Below are 20,130 nucleotides of genomic sequence, written 5' to 3'. Positions count from 1 at the left end.
CTAACGTTTCACAACTTATTTCAGTCTGGCACCTGTTTGGAAAACATATCTCTTTTCCTCAATGGTCTCAGACATTACTGAAGGCTACTGTTTCCGTGCATTACAAGACCTACAGAAACATTTTAACCTAGCTGGCACTTCCTTTTTCTATTACTTACAGCTCCGTTCTGCTTTGCATGCCTATGGGGGAATGAATGCTCTATATACCCAACTCACAAATTGTTTATTCAATACACAGGGATTTATTTCAAAATTACATTGTCTGTTAATTAAAATGACCCACAATGGGTACCTTCCCATGCTTCTTGGAAGAAAGAACAATCCATGCGTACTACTGTAATCAATTGGACTAGAGCGTGATCCAATATATAAATTGCTTCAAGAATCCCCGATCATCAAATAAAACATTACAATTTTGCCCACTGCACAACAATCCCCAAATTGCTCACTGTGCCCTCAGGGGGCTCCTGGCAATTTTTTTCATTTCTGCAGATGTGTTTCATCCTGTTTCTCTGACATAATGGGGAGAAATGTACCATATTCACCATCTATTTTACTGTTAAATGATGACACTACTTTGGACCTGTCTCTGAAGCAGTGACACATTTCTCTGACTGGGTTAACAGCAGCCAAAAAATTATAACCTAAAGTTGGTGGGCTCATTTTTCAAACAGACATCAGTGTCTGCTGTCATTCAAAGACATTATAAACATGTAAATATCTTTAGCACAGGCTAGTGAAAGAAACATAACAGCTCTTTCATCAGCATATGACTCAGTAAGATTGCTAGCATGAACTACTAATCTAACTATTAGTCAGGGAAGTCCTGTGAGTGGGGGGGACATGTTTGTCTTGTTCTTGTTCCGTCTGTTTATTTGTCCATGTGTACTTGTTTTACCAATAACAATAAAAACATTTGATGACAAAAAACTAAAAAATATGCTGGAGTACAGAGCAAAATGTGAAAATGTTACTTCACTGTCCAAATACATGAGGGAAGTTGTCATTTAAAATGTGGCTCTATGCTCCAGCAAATGTTTTGTATGAGGTGACAAAAGGTCACCTTTTATTTGAGGGTATTTTCATACATATGTTTTACCGTTTAGAAATGTATTTAGCCCCCGAAGAAGCCATAAGTATTTGTACAAATACTCTTATAGTATCTTTAGTTCAATATTTCGTCCCATATTCATTGTGACTCTACAAACTTGTTGGATGCATTTTAAGTTTGTTTTGGTTGTGTTTTGGGTTATGTTTTCCCGATAAATAAATAATTTCAAAACTCAGAAGCACACAATCCATAAGTACATGGGCCTTATAAGGTGTGGTGGGTGAATTTATTTACTCACACGAGGGAGCTGTAGGCCCTCTCCTGGTAACCCTGGTTACGGATGTAATCAATGTAGACTGAGAAGTCGTACAGGGCGTATTGGTGGATGATGTCACACACATCAGTTATCAGAATGTTCTCATCGATCCTACTCAGAAGATCCTTCAAGAACCTGTGAGAAGAATTTGAGAGTGAGGGATGTTTCAACTTACGTAGGTTGGATCTCTCTTTCTTTACAGTCCCCTGTCTCATCCCTTCTCTATTCCCTCTCACTCCATCCCCCTCTCTCTCCAAACCCTCTCCCCTATCCCCTCTCTTTCCAACCACTCTCCTTCTATCCCCTCTCCCCCATCCCCTTTCTCTCCATCCCTTCCCCCTAATCCACTCTCTTTCCATCCCTTCTCTTTCATCCCCTCTCCTTCCATCCACTCTTCCTCCATCTGTCTGTTTTCCAGACATCATTTACCTCTGGCTGACCTCATACACATGGAGTATGTTGGAGAAGAGGGTCTTCTTGTCATGGATCACCAGTGTGTCATCAAGGTCCCGACACATCAGGAAGTGATCAGTGAGAACGTTCAGTGAGTGGAGGTACGAGGCTTCCGATGTCAATACTTCAAACATGCTCTGATAGAAAAAACATTTGTGAAATATTGTTGAACTGTTAAGAAAATGTTTCAGATAGGAATTTGGTACGGTAAAGGACTGGTATAATGTAACTGACAATATAACTCACTACTCCCCCCCCCCCTCCTTTCCTCACCCCGTCCTCCCATCCCCAACCTTCTTCTTTCCCTTCCCTTCCCTCCTTCTCCTTCCCTCCCTCCTCCCCCTGCCCTTCCCTCTCTCCTCCGCCCCTCCTCTCACCTCCTGTCTCTGCAGCTCCTCTGGACTGAGTCTCTCCAGGATCCCACTGTCTCTGACCACCGGTAGCTCCTGCCACAGTGTGACCTCCGCGGAGTCAAAAAAACAATCATATTTGAGTGCTGGCCTTTTTCATTTTTATGTGATACATTTTTGGTTCAAAACACCCTTTTTGCTTGTTTATAGAAGAGGATTTAGAGTTGAGCACTCTCATTCTTCACTGAGACTGACCTCTGCGGGGCCATTCCTGGCCCTGAAGAACTGGCCCTTAGGGGCCCCTAAGGACCCACCGCCCCTGAGCCTCATATGGAGGTCCACGGTGGCCCTGCTGGCACTCCGGCTGATGCTCTGGAGCTGGATCGCCTCCTTGATGGACTTAGCCTGGTAGATCTGGTACAGAGGTTCTGGGAGGGGAGGGGGTTGGCAGTGGTGGGGTGAGGTGAGGTGGGGGAGCAATAACAAGGGAGGAGAGTGGGGGGGCAGGGAGAGAGAGGAAGAGAGGATAGGTAAAAAGATACACTGAGTAAACAAAACATTAAGAACACCTGCTCTCTGCATGACAGACTGACAAGGTCAATTCAGGTGAAAGCTATGATCCCTTATTGATGTCATTTGTTAAATATGCTTCAATCAGTGTAGAATAAGGGGAGGAGACAGGTTAAAAAATGATTTGTAAGCCTTGAGACAATTGAGACATGGATTGTGTGGGTGTGTCATTCAGAGGGTGAATGGGCAAGACAATATTTAGGTGCATTTGAACAGGGTACGGTAGTAGGTGCCAGGTGCACTGTTTTGTGTCAAGAATTGCAATGCTGCTAGGTTTTTCACGCTCAACAGTTACCCGTGTGAATCAAGAATGGGTGCAACTCAATATGTGTTCCTATTTGGTGTATATGGTGTATATTGTCTCCGTGTTGTAATCTCAGAAATAAAACAAAACCGAGAGACTCTGTACCGTCCAGCCTCAAAGGTCCCCAGTCTGAGGAGATCCTCCTGGGACTATCTGCCTGTTCCTGTGGCCTGTGGAAACACAATGCTGAATGTAAAACATATTTATCAATCTTTTAAACGTTTGAGATGATTCATAACATAGACGTAAACACATTTATGGTGTTTGTGTTGTACTGTATGTTGAGAGTTGCCACTATGGCAGCGCAGACTTACTCCTCTACGTCCTCCCCGTCTACAGTCACCCAGTCATCCCTAACATCAGCATCTGGGAGGGAAAGTGGTGAATTCATCTGGTTTCTAATATTTCTCCATTGATTCATTGTTGAATTGTGAGCATTATCCTCATATAAATAAAATTTCTAGATTCATAACCAAATCAACCATATAATCCATATTTATAAGTTCTTCCCCTACCAACCTGTGGATGAGTGTCGGCTGAGACAGCTAGGGCCACTGGGCTCAGGGTTAGGTGGAAGAGGTTTCATTGGAATCTGAGGTCTGAGTTGAGGAGGGCGGGGCATGATGGGGCAGGGGAGAAGGCAGAGATCATGTAAAACAGGAAGTGGAGGCAGAGGTCGCAGGATTGGCTGATGGGGGTTGCCATGGGAGATGGAGGGAGGAGTCTGAGGGGAAGGGGTACTCTTCTGGATGTCTGACTTTGAAATTGAGGTTAGTAGGCCAGAGAGAGAGGACGTGGACATGCTCTGGAGATTATCCTTCGGAGGAGAGGGATGCTGCGTCTTGTGCATCAGTGGAGGTTTCATTAGGCGTGGGAGTGGGAGTGGATGTGGTTCTTCTCTGTCAGACATGGGCATGGCCTCATATGTAACCTCATCATATGTCTCAGTTTTGTTTTGATGGGGTCTGGTGTGTGAACTGTGCTGGTGTGAGCTGTGCTTGGTGTTTGAGCTGTGCTGTCGTGTGCTATGCTGATATGAGCTGTGCTGTGAGCAGATCATCAGGGCCAGGGAAGATTCTGCGTTGGATGATGTGTTATGTTTTGAAGGGAAGGATCTCTGGCTGTTATTCTCGCTGACCTTGTGAACTCTGACCTCTCTGTGCTCACTGAACACAGCAGCTGTCTCTGTTTGGCACCCTGTCTGACTTTTCCCCCCACGCTCTTCTGCTCTGAAAGATCCCAACATTTCTTCATTCACCTCCTTCCTCTCTCTCTTCTGGTCCTGATTCCCTCGTTTTTCTTTCTCTTCATCCCCTGTCACTTCTATGTAGTCATCTTCATCCTCTTCCTTCCCCTCCTTCACCACTCTCTTCTGGTGCTCATTCCCTCGTTTCTCTTTTTCTTCATCCCCTATCACCTCTACATAGTTATCTTCCTCTTCCTCCAGAGGAACCCAGACTAACTTCATGCCAGTTCTCCTCAGGTGACAGATGCACTGGCACTGTGTCATGTTGCCATGGTGACCACTAGGGGTGTCTGCCGAGCCTGTGGTTTGTCTGCTCTCAATGGTAACACACACAGGCGCTTCATCCACCTCACTTCCATCGGGAGCTGAAAGAGAGTGCGTGTTATTGTGTTGTGACTGTGAAATACAATGTGCTTGTTTGTTCATTTGTTACTTATTTAGTGCAACATTATTATATCAAATAATCCATTCCATGTGAACCTAACCTCGGCACCCAGAACCTCGGCATCCTAACCTCGGCACCCAGAACCAAATTTCCCGCTACTCAATTTTTACATTAATGTCATAAGAGACTACTTGGAACATAAAACAGATTCTGTACGTCCGAGACATGATCGTTTTTTACTCTTTCTCTTCCTCATAGACATATGGACATGGATATATAGGAACATCAATATACCACAAGGTTTTCTCTGTTCCTTCATGTGCAGGAACACACCCTTTTCATGTATTCATTGTCAGAAAATAGCGCTGACTACTAATCATTTTACAAAGGAACATTCTGAGGTTAAGAGATGTGACTTGGCTTACCTGATCTGTTTCCTCGTCCATGTCCAGGTGTGAGAAGGGTGCCCAGATGGTTGTCTGTCTTCTGCCCCAGGGGCACGGCATCACTCTGTGCTGTGGGTTGTGCTGTAGGTTGTGTGTGAGGGCCAGAACGTGGCTTTCTCAATGGTACTGGAGGTGGTATGAGGCTGAGTTCCACAGTGCTCGTTATTATAGCATCATAGTCGGCCTGCTGGGCCCTTGTCTGTCCTCTGTTACTGTCTGCCTGCTGTCCTGCCTCTGTCCTTGTACTTGTCCACCCCACCACCCCACCGTCTCCCTGCTTTGCCCCAGTCACTGTCTCTGCCCCAGCCTCTACCCCTGTTCTTGTCTCTAGTCCTGCCTGCCCCATCTCCTGGCTGCTGAACTTACGCACAATCCTCTTCACCTTCCCCTCCGGTAGTTGATGTTGTTTCCTCTCCTGGCTCCTCTCCCCTGATGGGGGTTGGTTCTGGTTCGGGTTTGGTCTGTTCTGGTTTATGGTCTGGAAGTGGTTTGGGATGTTTGGCCCCAAGGATTTGAGGTTAGAAGGCTTTGGGGGAACGACGGATCTGGGTCGAAGTCTTGACTTCATTAACAACAAGAATATTGATAAAACTTTATTATCAAAGCAATTCTTCTTATGACTCACCACTATTTGTTACTTTTACACTGAACAAAAATATCAACACAACATGTAAAGTATTGGTCCCATGTTTCATGATCTGAAATAAAAGATCCCTGACATTTTCCATAGGCACAAAACGTGTATTTCTCTCAAATTTGGTATATACACAAGCTGAATAAACAGCATGATGATTACACAGGTGCACTTGTGCTGGGGGGCAATAAAAGTCCACTCTAAAATGTACAGTTTTGTCACACAACACAATGCCACAGATCTTAAATTGCCAGATAATCTCATGCCATCAGAGCTGTTGCCAGATATTTGAATGTTCATTTCTCTAACATAAGCCACCTCCAAAGTTGTTTTAGAGAACTTGGCAGTACATCCAACTGGCATCACAACTGCAGACCACATCCGGCTTCTTCAACTACAGGATCGTCTGAGACCAGCCATTCGGACAGCTGATGAAACTGTTGGTTTGCACAACTAAAGAATCTCTGCACATATCAGCGTTGTGTGGGTGAGCGGTTTGCTGATGTGAACAGAGTGCACCCATGGTGGCAGTCTGGCTATGGTATGGGCAGGCATAAGCTATGGACAATGAACAAAATTGCATTTATCGATGGCAATTCGAATGCACAGGGATACTGAAAAGGAGTGGGACAACAATCCACAGGCCACAATCAACAGCATGATCAACTCTATGCCAAACAGATGTGTTGCGCTGCATGAGGCAAATGGTGGTCAAACCAGATACTGACTGGTTTTCTGATCCACGCCCCTATTGTTTTTATGTATCTGTGACCAAAAGATAAATATCTGTATTCCTAGTCATGTCTAATTCATTTATTTCAATTGGCTGATTTGCTTATATAAGCTGTAATCCTTGAAATTGTTTCAAGTTGCTTTTATATTTTTGTTCAGTGCAGCTGAAACGGGCCTCCGCTAATTACTACCCCCTAATCTTTGAAATGCGACATAGATCAGCAAGGAAAGTAAGTTAACTCCCTTGTAGTGATCTTTGACACAGGAGAACTCAATCACTTTCATAAAATGATCATTCAGCAGAAGCGTTTACCCAAAGCATCATAAATAACTGTCAACATTAACAGTGACACTTTCAGTATGTGAAGTTGAACCATGAAGTTGAATAGGGTGCCATTAGGGACGCCACAATGACTTTGATGATAATTAGTAGATATTATTAATATTTACATACCACGATCATGTCTTTTCCTGCATGCAGTCCTCTGTGAGACTAAGAGTGGTGTGCTGTAGACTACTTTCATTTTACAGTGGGCCAGATAGGGGGTCACTTCTGCATTTTGTCTGTAGAATTACCCCGTACTCTCTTAGTCATAGGGGAAGTCCTTAAAGGGGAAGTTCACCAAAAAACACTTCTGGGCCCTTTATAACAGTTGCCTGGTCGTTTTTCAGTTCCCCAGACAGTTTTTAGGGTCATTGCTTGAGTATTTAGATGTACGGTGCATTCTGAATGTATTCAGACCCCTTGACTTTTTCCACATTTTACCACATAATGACAAAGCAAAAACTGTTTTTTAGATATATATATATATATTTAATAATATATATATATTACATTTACGTAGGTATTCAGACTCTTTACTCAGTACTTTGTTGAAGCATCTTTGGGAGTGATTAAAGCCTTGAGTCTTCTTTGGTATGATGCTTACAAGAATGGCACATCTGTATTTGGGAGTTTCTCCCATTCTTCTCTGCAGATCCTCTGAAGCTCTGTCAGGTTGGATGAGGAGCGTCGCTGCACAGCTATTTTCAGGTCTCTCCAGAGCTGTTCGATCGGGTTCAAGTCCAGGCTCTGACTGGGCCATTCAACGACATTCAGAGACTTGTCCCGAAGCCACTCCTGTGTTGTCTTGGCTGTGTGCTTAGGGTGGTTGTCCTGTTGAAAGGTGAACCTTTGCCCCCAGTCTGAGGTCTGTATTCAGACCCTTGACCTTTTGACACCACACGGCCAGGTCTCTGACCTCCTTTCATCGTTGTCGTTGGCAAACTTAATGATGGTATTGGAGTCGTGCCTGGCCATGCAGTCTTGGGTGAACAGGGAGTACAGGAGGGGACTGAGCATGCACCCCTGAGGGGCCCCCGTGTTGAGGATCAGCTTGGCATATGTGTTGTTACCTACCCTTACCGCCTGGGAGTCCAGGATCCAACTGCAAAGGGAGGTGTTTAGTCCAAGGGTCCTTAGCTTAGTGATGAGTTTTGAGGACACTATGGTGTTGAACGCTGAGCTGTAGTCAATGAACAGCCTACTCACAAAGGTGTTCCTTTTTGTCCAGGTAGGAAAGGGCAGTGTGGAGTGCAACAGAAATTGCATCATCTATGGATCTGTTGGGGCGGTATGCAAATTGGAGTGGGGTCTAGGGTTTCTGAGATAATGGTGTTGATGTGAGCCATGACCAGTCTTTCAAAGCACTTCGTGGCTACAGACGTGAGTGCTACAGGTCAGTAGTCATTTAGACATGTTACCTTAGTGTTCTTGAGCACAGAGAATATTGTGGTCTGCTTGAAACATGTTGGTATTACAGACTCAGACAGGGAGAGGTTGAAAATGTCAGAGAAGACACTTGCCAGTTGGTCAGCGCATGTTCGGAGAACACGTCCTGGTAATCCGTCTGGCAGCTTTTACTGGAGGCAGCTATTCTATCTTGCCGATACAGCGTAAAACCCGCCAGCTGTATTTTATGAATGTCGTTGTTCAGCCACGACTCGGTGAAACATAAGATATTACAGTTTTAATGTCTCATTGGTAGGATATTTGTGATCATAGCTCGTCTACTTTGTTATCCATCGATTGTACGTTAGCTAACAGGACTGACGGTAGAGGCAGATTACCCACTCGCCTTTGGATCCTAACAAGAAAACCTATGTCCCCAATATCTCCATCTCTTTCTCATGTGAATGATGGGGATTTGGGCCTTGTCGGGTGTCTGAAAATAAATCCTTTGTGTACAACTCGTTAAAGAAAAATTATTTGTCCAGTACGAGGTGAAAAATCGCTGTCCTGATAACCAGAAGCTCTTTTCGGTCATAAGAGACGGTTATTCGGTTAACCTTACTTTACCTTCAGAGATTATTAAATGGTAGCCTAGCTAGCTACGATCTCTTTGTTTACTTCCTTTAGTTTTTCCTTTCTTGAAGACCAATAGTAAGACACTCCTTCATCCCGCATCCTGTATTATCCATTTTAGAACCACGAAGAACAGTATCTACCGGATTACAGACCATATGGAAGACTTTTGCGCTGACATGAAGTAGGTCTTTGTTTTTCTTTCTTACATTAAACACCACATTTATTTGTCAATTCAATGCAGTGACAACAATCGTTGTTTATGGAACAAAAAATATACTGTTTTTTATGCATTTTAGGTAATTTTGGAAAATCAGCATTTTGATATAAAAATACAGAAATCTAAATACTCAAACAATGGACCTAAAAACTGTCTGGGGCATTGACAAACAGCCAGGCAAGTGTTATAATGGGTCCAGGCGTGTTTTTGGGTAAACGTCTCCTTTAACTTGTGCTTTTGGTTCACTTTGTTTATGATGTATACTGTGTATCCAATGTGATGTGTTTGTTACAACACATTGTACTGTTTGCCTATGATATCCTACAGTGTCTTTAAACTAATTATTGTATCATTGTGGAGTGACACTTAAAATAAAATAAAATTGCTCTCACTTTACAACATTATTTTTTTCCTTCACTTTATACTGTATGACAATCAGACAATTTAGCGATAGATTGGCATGTCTGATAGTCTCATCCCCTGGGAGATAAGAGATACTGTAGAGTCCATCCTGACTGTGACTGGGTTGGAAGCAGTGTGCTTTTGAGGTAGATGTAGGCACAGGAAGTATGGAAAGTGTATCGTATATGTCACGCCCTGACCTTAGTTCCTTTTTTATGTCTCTATTTTGGTTTGGTCAGGGTGTGAGTTAGAGTGGGCATTCTATGTTGTTTTTCTATGTTTTCTTTTCTATGCGTTTGGCCTGGTATGGTTCCCAATCAGAGGCAGCTGTCTATCGTTGTCTCTGATTGAGAACCGTACGTAGGTAGCCTTTTCCCACCTGGTGTTTGTGGGTAGTTGCTTTCTGTTTTTGTGTCTGCACCAGGCATAACTGTTTCGGTTGGTCTCTTTATTGTTTTGCTATTCAGTGTTCAGTTCAACTAATAAAAGATGAACACGTACCACGCTGCACCTTGGTCCTCACCTTCTTCCACCAACAGTCGTTACAGTATAAGGAACTACTTTCACACATCTTAATTTCATTTCTCTTTCAAAGATAAAATGAGGAACATGTTAAGTGCATTTTTTTGAGAAGTGCTACAGTACACCACAATCCTGGGTCCTATGCATGCTCAGGTTGTACAAATCATGTACAACACATTTGACACAATGGTTGTGATACAATTAATATTTTTGTGATATAATGGAGAATTTGTCTGCACAAAAATGTTTACACAACCACTGTGCGGTGTTCCCACAACACATTGTTTTTTGTGTAGACAGACTTTCCGTTCTATCAAAACTTTTGTGCCAAATGTGTTGTACAGTTGTTGTACAACTTGAGTGTGTACAGTAACCTCTACTGGATTGTGAGATAAAACTGAATGAGAATAAATAATTGTGCATCACAGGAGTGCATGGCAGGGTTTTATACAGGCAAATCAATCTGAATGTTAACTACAAAGATGTTTTATCTAATGGTTATAAACAACTACAACATATATAAACTCAACAAAAATAGAAACGTCCTCTCACTGTCAACTGAGTTTATTTTCAGCAAACTTAACATGTGTAAATATTTGTATGAACATAACAAGATTCAACAACTGAGACATAAACTGAACAAGTTCCACAGACATGTTACTAACATAAATTGAATAATGTGTCCCTGAACAAAGGGGGTCAAAATCAAAAGTAACAGTCAGTATCTGGTGTGGCCACCAGCTGCATTAAGTACTGCAGTGCATCTCCTCATGGACTGCACCAGATTTGCCAGTTCTTGCTGTGAGATGTTACCCCACTCTTCCACCAAGGCACCTGCAAGTTCCCGGAATGACTCTAGCCCTCACCCTCCGATCCAACAGGTCCCAGACATGCTCAATGGGATTGAGATCCACGCTCTTCACTGGCCATGGCAGAACACTGACATTCTTGTCTTGCAGGAAACGTGCCCATAGGCGACATTGTTGCAGATGATGTCTGGTGAGGACCTGCCTTACAACAGGCCTAGAAGCCCTCAGTCCAGCCTCTCTCAGCCTATTGTGGAGTGTCTGAGCACTGATGGAGTGATTGTGTGTTCCTGGTGTAACTCGGGCAGATGCCATCCTGTACCTGTCCTGCAGGTATGATATTCGGATGTACCAATTCTATACAGGGGTTGTTACACGTGGTCTGCAACGGCGAGGACGATCTGCTGTCCATCCTGTCTCCATGTAGCTCTGTCTTAGGCTTCTCACAGTACAGACATTGCAATGTATTACCCTGGCAACATCTGCAGTCCTCATGCTTCCTTGCAGCATGCCTAAGGCACGTTCACGCAGATGAGCAGGGACCCTGGGCATCTTGCTTTTGGTGTTTTTCATAGTCAGTAGAAAGGCCTCTTTAGGGTTCTAAGTTTTCATAACTGTGACCTTAATTGCCTAAGCTGTTAGTGTCTTAACGACCATTCCACGGGTGCATGTTCATTAATTGTTTATGGTTCATTGAACAAGCATGGGAAACAGTGTTTAAACCCTTTACAATGAAGATCTGTGAAGTTATTTGGATTTTTACAAATTATCTTTGAAAGACAGGGTCCTGAAAAAGGGGCATTTCTATTTTTGCTGAGTTTATGTTATAAAGCATTAAACATCATCACAATTCTTTTCAATTACTTACTCTAACAAGTCCTGTAAGTGGGGAGTAATGGAGTTTGGTCAATTTGTCTATATAGCTATTGGTTGAAGCTCACTTTTAAATTCAAATTTTCCTGCCATCATTTCTAAGCCAATATGACACCAATCACAATGAAAATGCATAATACCAACATCATTGGAGGTACACAACATCATGTCTGTTACTGAGAAACACATCTAGTAATCTAGTAATCTAGTAATCCTTCTCACCCCCCTAAAAAGATTTAGATGCACTATTGTAAGTGGCTGTTCCACTGGATGTCATAAGGTGTATGCACCAATTTGTAAGTCGCTCTGGATAAGAGCGTCTGCTAAATGACTTAAATGTAAATGTAAATCTCGATTTTTTTTACAGGATTGTTAGCAATTTAGTTAAGAGTATTTCTTGCGGGTAGCTAGATAAAATTCTAGACATCGAATTAAAACGAAAATGTAACGTCCATAAACATTTACATTTAAGTCATTTAGCAGACGCTCTTATCCAGAGCGACTTACAAATTGGTGCATACACCTTATGACAACCAGTGGAACAGCCACTTGCATCTAAATCTTGTTGGGGGGGAGAGAAGGGGGGTGAGAAGGATTACTTACCCTTACTTACCCTATCCTAGGTATTCCTTGAAGAGGTGGGGTTTCAGGTGTCTCCGGAAGGTGGTGATTGACTCCGCTGTCCTGGCGTCGTGAGGGAGTTTGTTCCACCATTGGGGGCCAGAGCAGCGAACAGTTTTGACTGGGCTGAGCGGGAACTGTACTTCCTCAGTGGTAGGGAGGCGAGCAGGCCAGAGGTGGATGAACGCAGTGCCCTTGTTTGGGTGTAGGGCCTGATCAGAGCCTGGAGGTACTGAGGTGCCGTTCCCCTCACAGCTCCGTGGCGAGCACCATGGTCTTGTAGCGGATGCGAGCTTCAACTGGAAGCCAGTGGAGAGAGTGGAGGAGCGGGGTGACGTGAGAGAACTTGGGAAGGTTGAACACCAGACGGGCTGCGGCGTTCTGGATGAGTTGTAGGGGTTTAATGGCACAGGCAGGGAGCCCAGCCAACAGCGAGTTGCAGTAATCAAGACGGGAGATGACAAGTGCCTGGATTAGGACCTGCGCCGCTTCCTGTGTGAGGCAGGGTCGTACTCTGCGGATGTTGTAGAGCATGAACCTACAGGAACGGGACACCGCCTTGATGTTAGTTAAGAACGTCAGGGTGTTGTCCAGGATCACGCCAAGGTTCTTAGCGCTCTGGGAGGAGGACACAATGGAGTTGTCAACCGTGATGGCGAGATCATGGAACGGGCAGTCCTTCCCCGGGAGGAAGAGGAGCTCCGTCTTGCTGAGGTTCAGCTTGAGGTGGTGATCCGTCATCCACACTGATATGTCTGCCAGACATGCAGAGATGCGATTCGCCACCTGGTCATCAGAAGGGGGAAAGGAGAAGATTAATTGTGTGTCGTCTGCATAGCAATGATAGGAGAGACCATGTGAGGTTATGACAGAGCCAAGTGACTTGGTGTATAGCGAGAATAAGAGAGGGCCTAGAACAGAGCCCTGGGGACACCAGTGGTGAGAGCGCGTGGTGAGGAGACAGATTCTCGCCACGCCACCTGGTAGGAGCGACCTGTCAGGTAGGACGCAATCCAAGCGTGGGCCGCGCCGGGAGATGCCCAACTCGGAGAGGGTGGAGAGGAGGATCTGATGGTTCACAGTATCGAAGGCAGCCGATAGGTCTAGAAGGATGAGAGCAGAGGAGAGAGAGTTAGCTTTAGCAGTGCGGAGCGCCTCCGTGATACAGAGAAGAGCAGTCTCAGTTGAATGACTAGTCTTGAAACCTGACTGATTTGGATCAAGAAGGTCATTCTGAGAGAGATAGCGGTAGAGCTGGCCAAGGACGGCACGCTCAAGAGTTTTGGAGAGAAAAGAGAGAAGGGATACTGGTCTGTAGTTGTTGACATCGGAGGGATCGAGTGTAGGTTTTTTCAGAAGGGGTGCAACTCTCGCTCTCTTGAAGACGGGAGGGACGTAGCCAGCGGTCAGGGATGAGTTGATGAGCGAGGTGAGGTAAGGGAGAAGGTCTCCGGAAATGGTCTGGAGAAGAGAGGAGGGGATAGGGTCAAGCGGGCAGGTTGTTGGGCGGCCGGCCGTCACAAGACGCGAGATTTCATCTGGAGAGAGAGGGGAGAAAGAGGTCAGAGCATAGGGTAGGGCAGTGTGAGCAGAACCAGCGGTGTCGTTTGACTTAGCAAACGAGGATCGGATGTCATCGACCTTCTTTTCAAAATGGTTGACGAAGTCATCTGCAGAGAGGGAGGAGGGAGGGGGGGGAGGAGGATTCAGGAGGGAGGAGAAGGTGGCAAAGAGCTTCCTAGGGTTAGAGGCAGATGCTTGGAATTTAGAATGGTAGAAAGTGGCTTTAGCAGCAGAGACAGAGGAGGAAAATGTAGAGAGGAGGGAGTGAAAGGATGCCAGGTCCGCAGGGAGGCGAGTTTTCCTCCATTTCCGCTCGGCTGCCCGGAGCCCTGTTCTGTGAGCTCGCAATGAGTCGTCGAGCCACGGAGCGGGAGGGGAGGACCGAGCCGGCCTGGAGGATAGGGGACATAGAGAGTCAAAGGATGCAGTAAGGGAGGAGAGGAGGGTTGAGGAGGCAGAATCAGGAGATAGGTTGGAGAAAGTTTGAGCAGAGGGAAGAGATGATAGGATGGAAGAGGAGAGAGTAGCGGGGGAGAGAGAGCGAAGGTTGGGACGGCGCGATACCATCCGAGTAGGGACAGTGTGGGAAGTGTTGGATGAGAGCGAGAGGGAAAAGGATACAAGGTAGTGGTCGGAGACTTGGAGGGGAGTTGCAATGAGGTTAGTGGAAGAACAGCATCTAGTAAAGATGAGGTCAAGCGTATTGCCTGCCTTGTGAGTAGGGGGAAGGTGAGAGGGTGAGGTCAAAAGAGGAGAGGAGTGGAAAGAAGGAGGCAGAGAGGAATGAGTCAAAGGTAGACGTGGGGAGGTTAAAGTCGCCCAGAACTGTGAGAGGTGAGCCGTCCTCAGGAAAGGAGCTTATCAAGGCATCAAGCTCATTGATGAACTCTCCGAGGGAACCTGGAGGGCGATAAATGATAAGGATGTTAAGCTTGAAAGGGCTGGTAACTGTGACAGCATGGAATTCAAAGGAGGCAATAGACAGATGGGTAAGGGGAGAAAGAGAGAAAGACCACTTGGGAGAGATGAGGATCCCGGTGCCACCACCCCGCTGACCAGAAGCTCTCGGGGTGTGCGAGAACACGTGGGGGGACGAGGAGAGAGCAGTAGGAGTAGCAGTGTTATCTGTGGTGATCCATGTTTCCGTCAGTGCCAAGAAGTCAAGGGACTGGAGGGAGGCATAGGCTGAGATGAACTCTGCCTTGTTGGCCGCAGATCGGCAGTTCCAGAGGCTACCGGAGACCTGGAACTCCACGTGGGTCGTACGCGCTGGGACCACCAGAGTAGGGTGGTCGCGGCCACGCGGTGTGGAGCGTTTGTATGGTCTGTGCAGAGAGGAGAGAACAGGGATAGACAGACACATAGTTGACAGGCTACAGAAAAGGCTACGCTAATGCAAGGAAATTGGAATGACAAGTGGACTACACGTCTCGAATGTTCAGAAAGTTAAGCTTACGTAGCAAGAATCTTATTGACTAAAATGATTAAAATGATACAGTACTGCTAAAGTAGGCTAGCTGGCAGTAGCTGCGTTGTTGGCACTACACTAATCAAGTCGTTCCGTTGAGTGTAATAATTTCTACAGTGCTGCTATTCGGGGGCTAGCTGGGTAGCTAGCAGTGTTGTTTACGTTACGTTGAGTTAAAAGAACGACAATAGCTGGCTAGCTAACCTAGGAAATCGGTCTAGACTACACAATTGTCTTTGAAACAAAGACGGCTATGTAGCTAGCTATGTAGCTAGCTACGATCAAACAAATCAAACCGTTGTACTGTAATGAAATGAAAATGTGATACTCCCTGACCGGTGATTGAATTCGAAACAGTAGACGTTGGCTAGCTGTTAGCTGTTAGCTGTTGGCTAGCTAGCAGAGTCTCCTACGTTAAGGACGACAAATAGCTGGCTAGCGAACCTCAGTGAATTAAGATAATCACTCCAAGGCTACACACACTAAACTACACAATTATCTTGGAAACAAAGACAGCTATGTAGCTAGCTAACACTGAACTAATCAAGTCGTACAGTTGAGTGAATAGCACTACAGTGATGCTAATCTGTGTGCGTTAGCTAGCGTTGCTAGCTCCTGGGCGAATAGCAGAGAAGGCTACGTTAGGGCGACGAAATACGAAATACGATAATTATGCAATTATCTCTGATACAAGGACGGCTATGTAGCTAGCTAAGAATAAAGTGACCATTAAATTAAAGAAATTACGGATTGACTAAATTTGAAGGTGCAACAGTTTTCATTAAATGTATAATGTATCACTCTCACATTTACGTTTCTGTCGGGTTAGGGTTAGGGTTAGGGTTAGTAAGAAACAACAATGTGTTACCTTTTTGTAGCATTTCTGACAGTGCTAACATATTTTTTTCAAGAGTTCTTTCAAACCAGGCCAGCAACACGGTTGCTCATCAACTCGACAACACAAACAGCTTGCCAACAAACCTAGGCTAATATAGATAGCTGGTACTCAAGCTGAGGTTATTCAATAAAGGCATACAGATAATCTTCCAACATGAAAAATGGGTCAGTTGTCATTAGTGAGCTGAATGTGATTTAACGTTAGGTAGCGAGCTAGCCAGCAGCTCTGATGTTAGCTAACTAACGTAATGTTATACCACAGATATAACAAGTTACCAGTCAGAAGAGAGCTAACATTGGCTAGTTAGCTAACTAACTGTGACCAACCCCATTCCGTACAAATTTGCGCAACCGCAACATTCAAACGAGGCTGCAATGAAAACTAATGGGACTGTAGTGTCTGTGTTGACATCAACATCGGGGGTGTGAACTACATTTCTATTCAAGGGTTGATTGACATGGTAATGGCTCAATAGTATTGGAGAAAAGTTGAAAAAACATAGCCCTCTGACGCTGTACGTTAAAATGTGACGTGTCATGACATAACGTACAGCATGCATAAAGCAACTAATTCTGTTTTACAGCCTCTCTCCACCAGGTTTAAGCGCTTCTCTCACCGTTAACACATAAGGTCTGTAATGTTAGTTAACGTTAAATTGCTTTGCTTTGGATGGGCGTGTATGTCTGTATGTCAAGCTAACTTTTTCTTAGCAAGGCAATTTTATCAGCTAAAGTTTGTGTTGTGTGAGGCATGTTATGGGCTGTAATCTGGTTACACACAACGTTAGCAAGAAAGTCAATTTCACTGTATGGAATAACTAACAGTAGATGAGCAATGCCCATTGCACAATGTATTATAAATTAGCAGCGTGGCAGTTTCCCAAAGTTTGGTGTTGACTATGAACCTTATTTAGCCAGCTAACATTAGCTAGCTATGCTTTGTGGAAGAATGTGAGATTATGGATGTTTTTTCCAGTGTTCTAGTTTTTCGCTTCCCTCTAGAATGTCTGCTGTTAATATTCAATAAATACTAACAACTACATTATCTCTTGCCATTTGTAATTATTGTTTACTTTTACTTAACTTTTATTGCTCTGTTAAGCTGTTTTATAATGTTGTATAATAATGTTGCATAATCACCTTCCAGTGTAAATACCCTGGAAATTAAAAACAACAAAATAAGTTTTAACTGAGAATAGGCATTGGTCTGAAGCCAAAAAAGAAAGGAATTCACATGAGAACCACAATGCTTATTCCACCTACAGCATGCTCTACCAGGTTTTCCAGCACACAGCTTTGACCTACTACAGTAGCTATGTTGGTATTGTACTAAATACAAGTGTGTGTGTTGGTAACTGATAGAGTTGTGCTACATGATGGTGATGCCTGGACAGAGGACACATTTGTCCTCGATCCGCTCTCCTCGGAGCCATCCCAACATGTTTCCTCTACTCTAAGATTCCTCCTCTTCCTGTAGAGACAACACACACACACACACACACACACACACACACACACACACACACACACACACACACACACACACACACACACACACACACACACACACACACACACACACACACACACACACACACACACACACACACACACACACACACACACGAGCCTTTGTGTGCCAGCCAGGGAATCTGGTAAGCCAGGGAAGCTAGTAAGTCTGATATGAGATACCCCCTGAGTGTATTTTACTGTATCTTTTTTCATGTGTTTCTCTGTGTGTTCCAGGAGTGTGTGGTCCAGTAGAGCCTACGACTTAGCTTGTACCCACGGTAGGCTCCACAGATTGCTGAGGTGAAACTGACTGTCAGACTGTCTGTCTGCTAGAGGAAGATAGTTTAGACATTGGTTGGTATGTGAACCACCACCTGGATTCGGTCCTATGTAGCAATATTTGAAATTCTGTTTTTTTAAAGTAGAGATTGGATAAAAGTTGATATTCCCGAGTTAGAAAATGTTATATCATACATTGCAGTTGGGGAACAATGAGAAAGTAATTCTGCTTTGAAAGTTTCTAAACCCCACTTTTGAGAAAATGGCCCGTAAATGTTTTGGTACACCTACTGGAGAGCTCTACATTGTCTTCACCCATTCAGAATCGTTCACACCCTCTTAAGCCTTAGACCCACCCATCTCTTTAAGGATTCACAGTGTTCACAATCAAATATTTCAAGATTAAAAGTGGTGAAAGTATCAGCAAAAAGTAGTAGTAAAAATAAATTTGATCTATTCCTTGGCCTATATCCTAATCTGACTTGCAGGTCATGTTGTTCTTCACAGTTACGTCTCTGGTAAACACACCCTATATCAAATAAAAGTTTGTCACATGCACAGGATACAGAAGGTGTAAACGGTACAGTGAAATGGTTACTTGCATAGTGGAGTCTTTTATTTAGACATACAGTGCCTTGCGAAAGTATTCGGCCCCCTTGAACTTTGCGACCTTTTACCACATTTCAGGCTTCAAACATAAAGATATAAAACTGTATTTTTTTGTGAAGAATCAACAACAAGTGGGACACAATCATGAAGTGGAACGACATTTATTGGATATTTCAAACATTTAATTTTGCACGCCCAATTTTTCAGTTTATGATTTGTTAAAAAAGTTTGAAACATCCAATAAATGTCGTTCCACTTCATGATTGTGTCCCACTTGTTGTTGATTCTTCACAAAAAATACAGTTTTATATCTTTATGTTTGAAGCCTGAAATGTGGCAAAAGGTCGCAAAGTTCAAGGGGGCCGAATACTTTCGCAAGGCACTGTATATGAATGGAGGTGTTTTCAGTCTGAGAGTCTCTCTTCTCTGGCACTAGAGTCCTGTATCAGGCAACAACAACAAAAACAGTCAGAGGTTCTGGAGTTAAGAGAGAACTTGGGTAAATACAATGGGGGAATGAATTACACTTAACATGTGGACTGACGATTTTCAAAAAATAGGCACAGTGGGCTTTTGGTTTATCTACCTCTAAAAACAGAAATAAATCATTCTAAATAATAAACTGGCTTTATTTACAAATTATTGAGAAAATCTAACCCCATGTTCAAGAATGGCCTTTTTCCCTTTATTCAGATTATAACCGCTCACTTTCAGTTATTGAAAACAAAATCATCTCCAAAATATCACTATTTTTTAAACAAGCCATTGAAAATTGCAATTATAGTTTAATCCACCAGAAAAGAAAACAAATAATAGAACAAATATTGTGGTTTAACTCAAATATACTAATTGATTTAAAAAACTTTATCAATTGGAACCTTTATCAAGTGGGAGGAAAAAGTAAGGAATTGTCTGTCGGCCCTGCATTAAAGACCAAAATTGGTCAACGAAAATTGTGATAAATAAAAATATATACCAGTTTCATTTAAGGACCAAATAATTGACAGCTGTGCCACATAGATCGCAAAATAGTTGGGAAGCGAATTAATTCCGCGGGTTATCTGTGAGGCAGCCAGCCATGACAGTAACCACCTGGCCCCTCAGTAACACCACTGTCAGCGGTGCTTCCCTCCAGACCACCCCAGCTTCCTGAGAACCCCGCTTACCTCCTCCGGAACACTTTGCTGGAGAGTTAGGAACCTGTCGGGCTTTTCTCTCCCATTGTTCCCTCATCTTCGAGCTGCAGCCTTACCCTCAGACCGCTCGAAGATAGCCTATTTCATAACGCTGATGCCCGGGAAGACTCTCGCCTGGGCTACTGTGGTGTGGGAACAGCAATCTGTGGTGTGTTTCAGCCTGGAGGAGTTTGTGGCTGAGGTTTTAAAAAAATGATTCTCCATTGTCCGAGAGAGAGGCTGCCCGGAAGTTACTCCAGCTTCGCCAAGACTTCCGCAGCGTGGCGGACTATGTGGTAGATTTCCTCACATTGGCTGCCGAGAGTGCCTGGAACCCGGAATCCCTGTTCGA

At 44.1% G+C, this 20,130-nt stretch overlaps 1 protein-coding gene across 1 annotated transcript in view; it reads right to left on the bottom strand.

Moving 5' to 3' along the window:
• LOC118390623 (rho guanine nucleotide exchange factor 15-like) overlaps positions 1–7,037 on the bottom strand; it is a 37,418-nt gene extending 30,381 nt beyond the window's left edge. Inside the window, exons 1-9 of the mRNA XM_052457479.1 lie at positions 6,942–7,037; positions 5,101–5,683; positions 3,564–4,655; positions 3,359–3,410; positions 3,150–3,214; positions 2,426–2,598; positions 2,198–2,281; positions 1,797–1,957; positions 1,350–1,502 (exon numbers count right to left, since the gene is read on the bottom strand). Of these exons, the coding sequence (XP_052313439.1) occupies positions 1,350–1,502; positions 1,797–1,957; positions 2,198–2,281; positions 2,426–2,598; positions 3,150–3,214; positions 3,359–3,410; positions 3,564–4,655; positions 5,101–5,683; positions 6,942–6,950 (2,372 nt within the window). The 5' untranslated portion in view covers positions 6,951–7,037. The remainder of the gene's footprint in view (positions 1–1,349; positions 1,503–1,796; positions 1,958–2,197; positions 2,282–2,425; positions 2,599–3,149; positions 3,215–3,358; positions 3,411–3,563; positions 4,656–5,100; positions 5,684–6,941) is intronic.
• Between the last annotated feature and the right edge of the window lie 13,093 nt (positions 7,038–20,130).

The sequence above is a fragment of the Oncorhynchus keta genome, chromosome 11, assembly GCF_023373465.1.
Source record: "Oncorhynchus keta strain PuntledgeMale-10-30-2019 chromosome 11, Oket_V2, whole genome shotgun sequence".
NCBI classification, from domain to species: domain Eukaryota; kingdom Metazoa; phylum Chordata; class Actinopteri; order Salmoniformes; family Salmonidae; genus Oncorhynchus; species Oncorhynchus keta.
The sequence above is the reverse complement of the archived record's forward strand: the minus strand, read 5'-3'. Positions and strand labels throughout refer to the sequence as shown.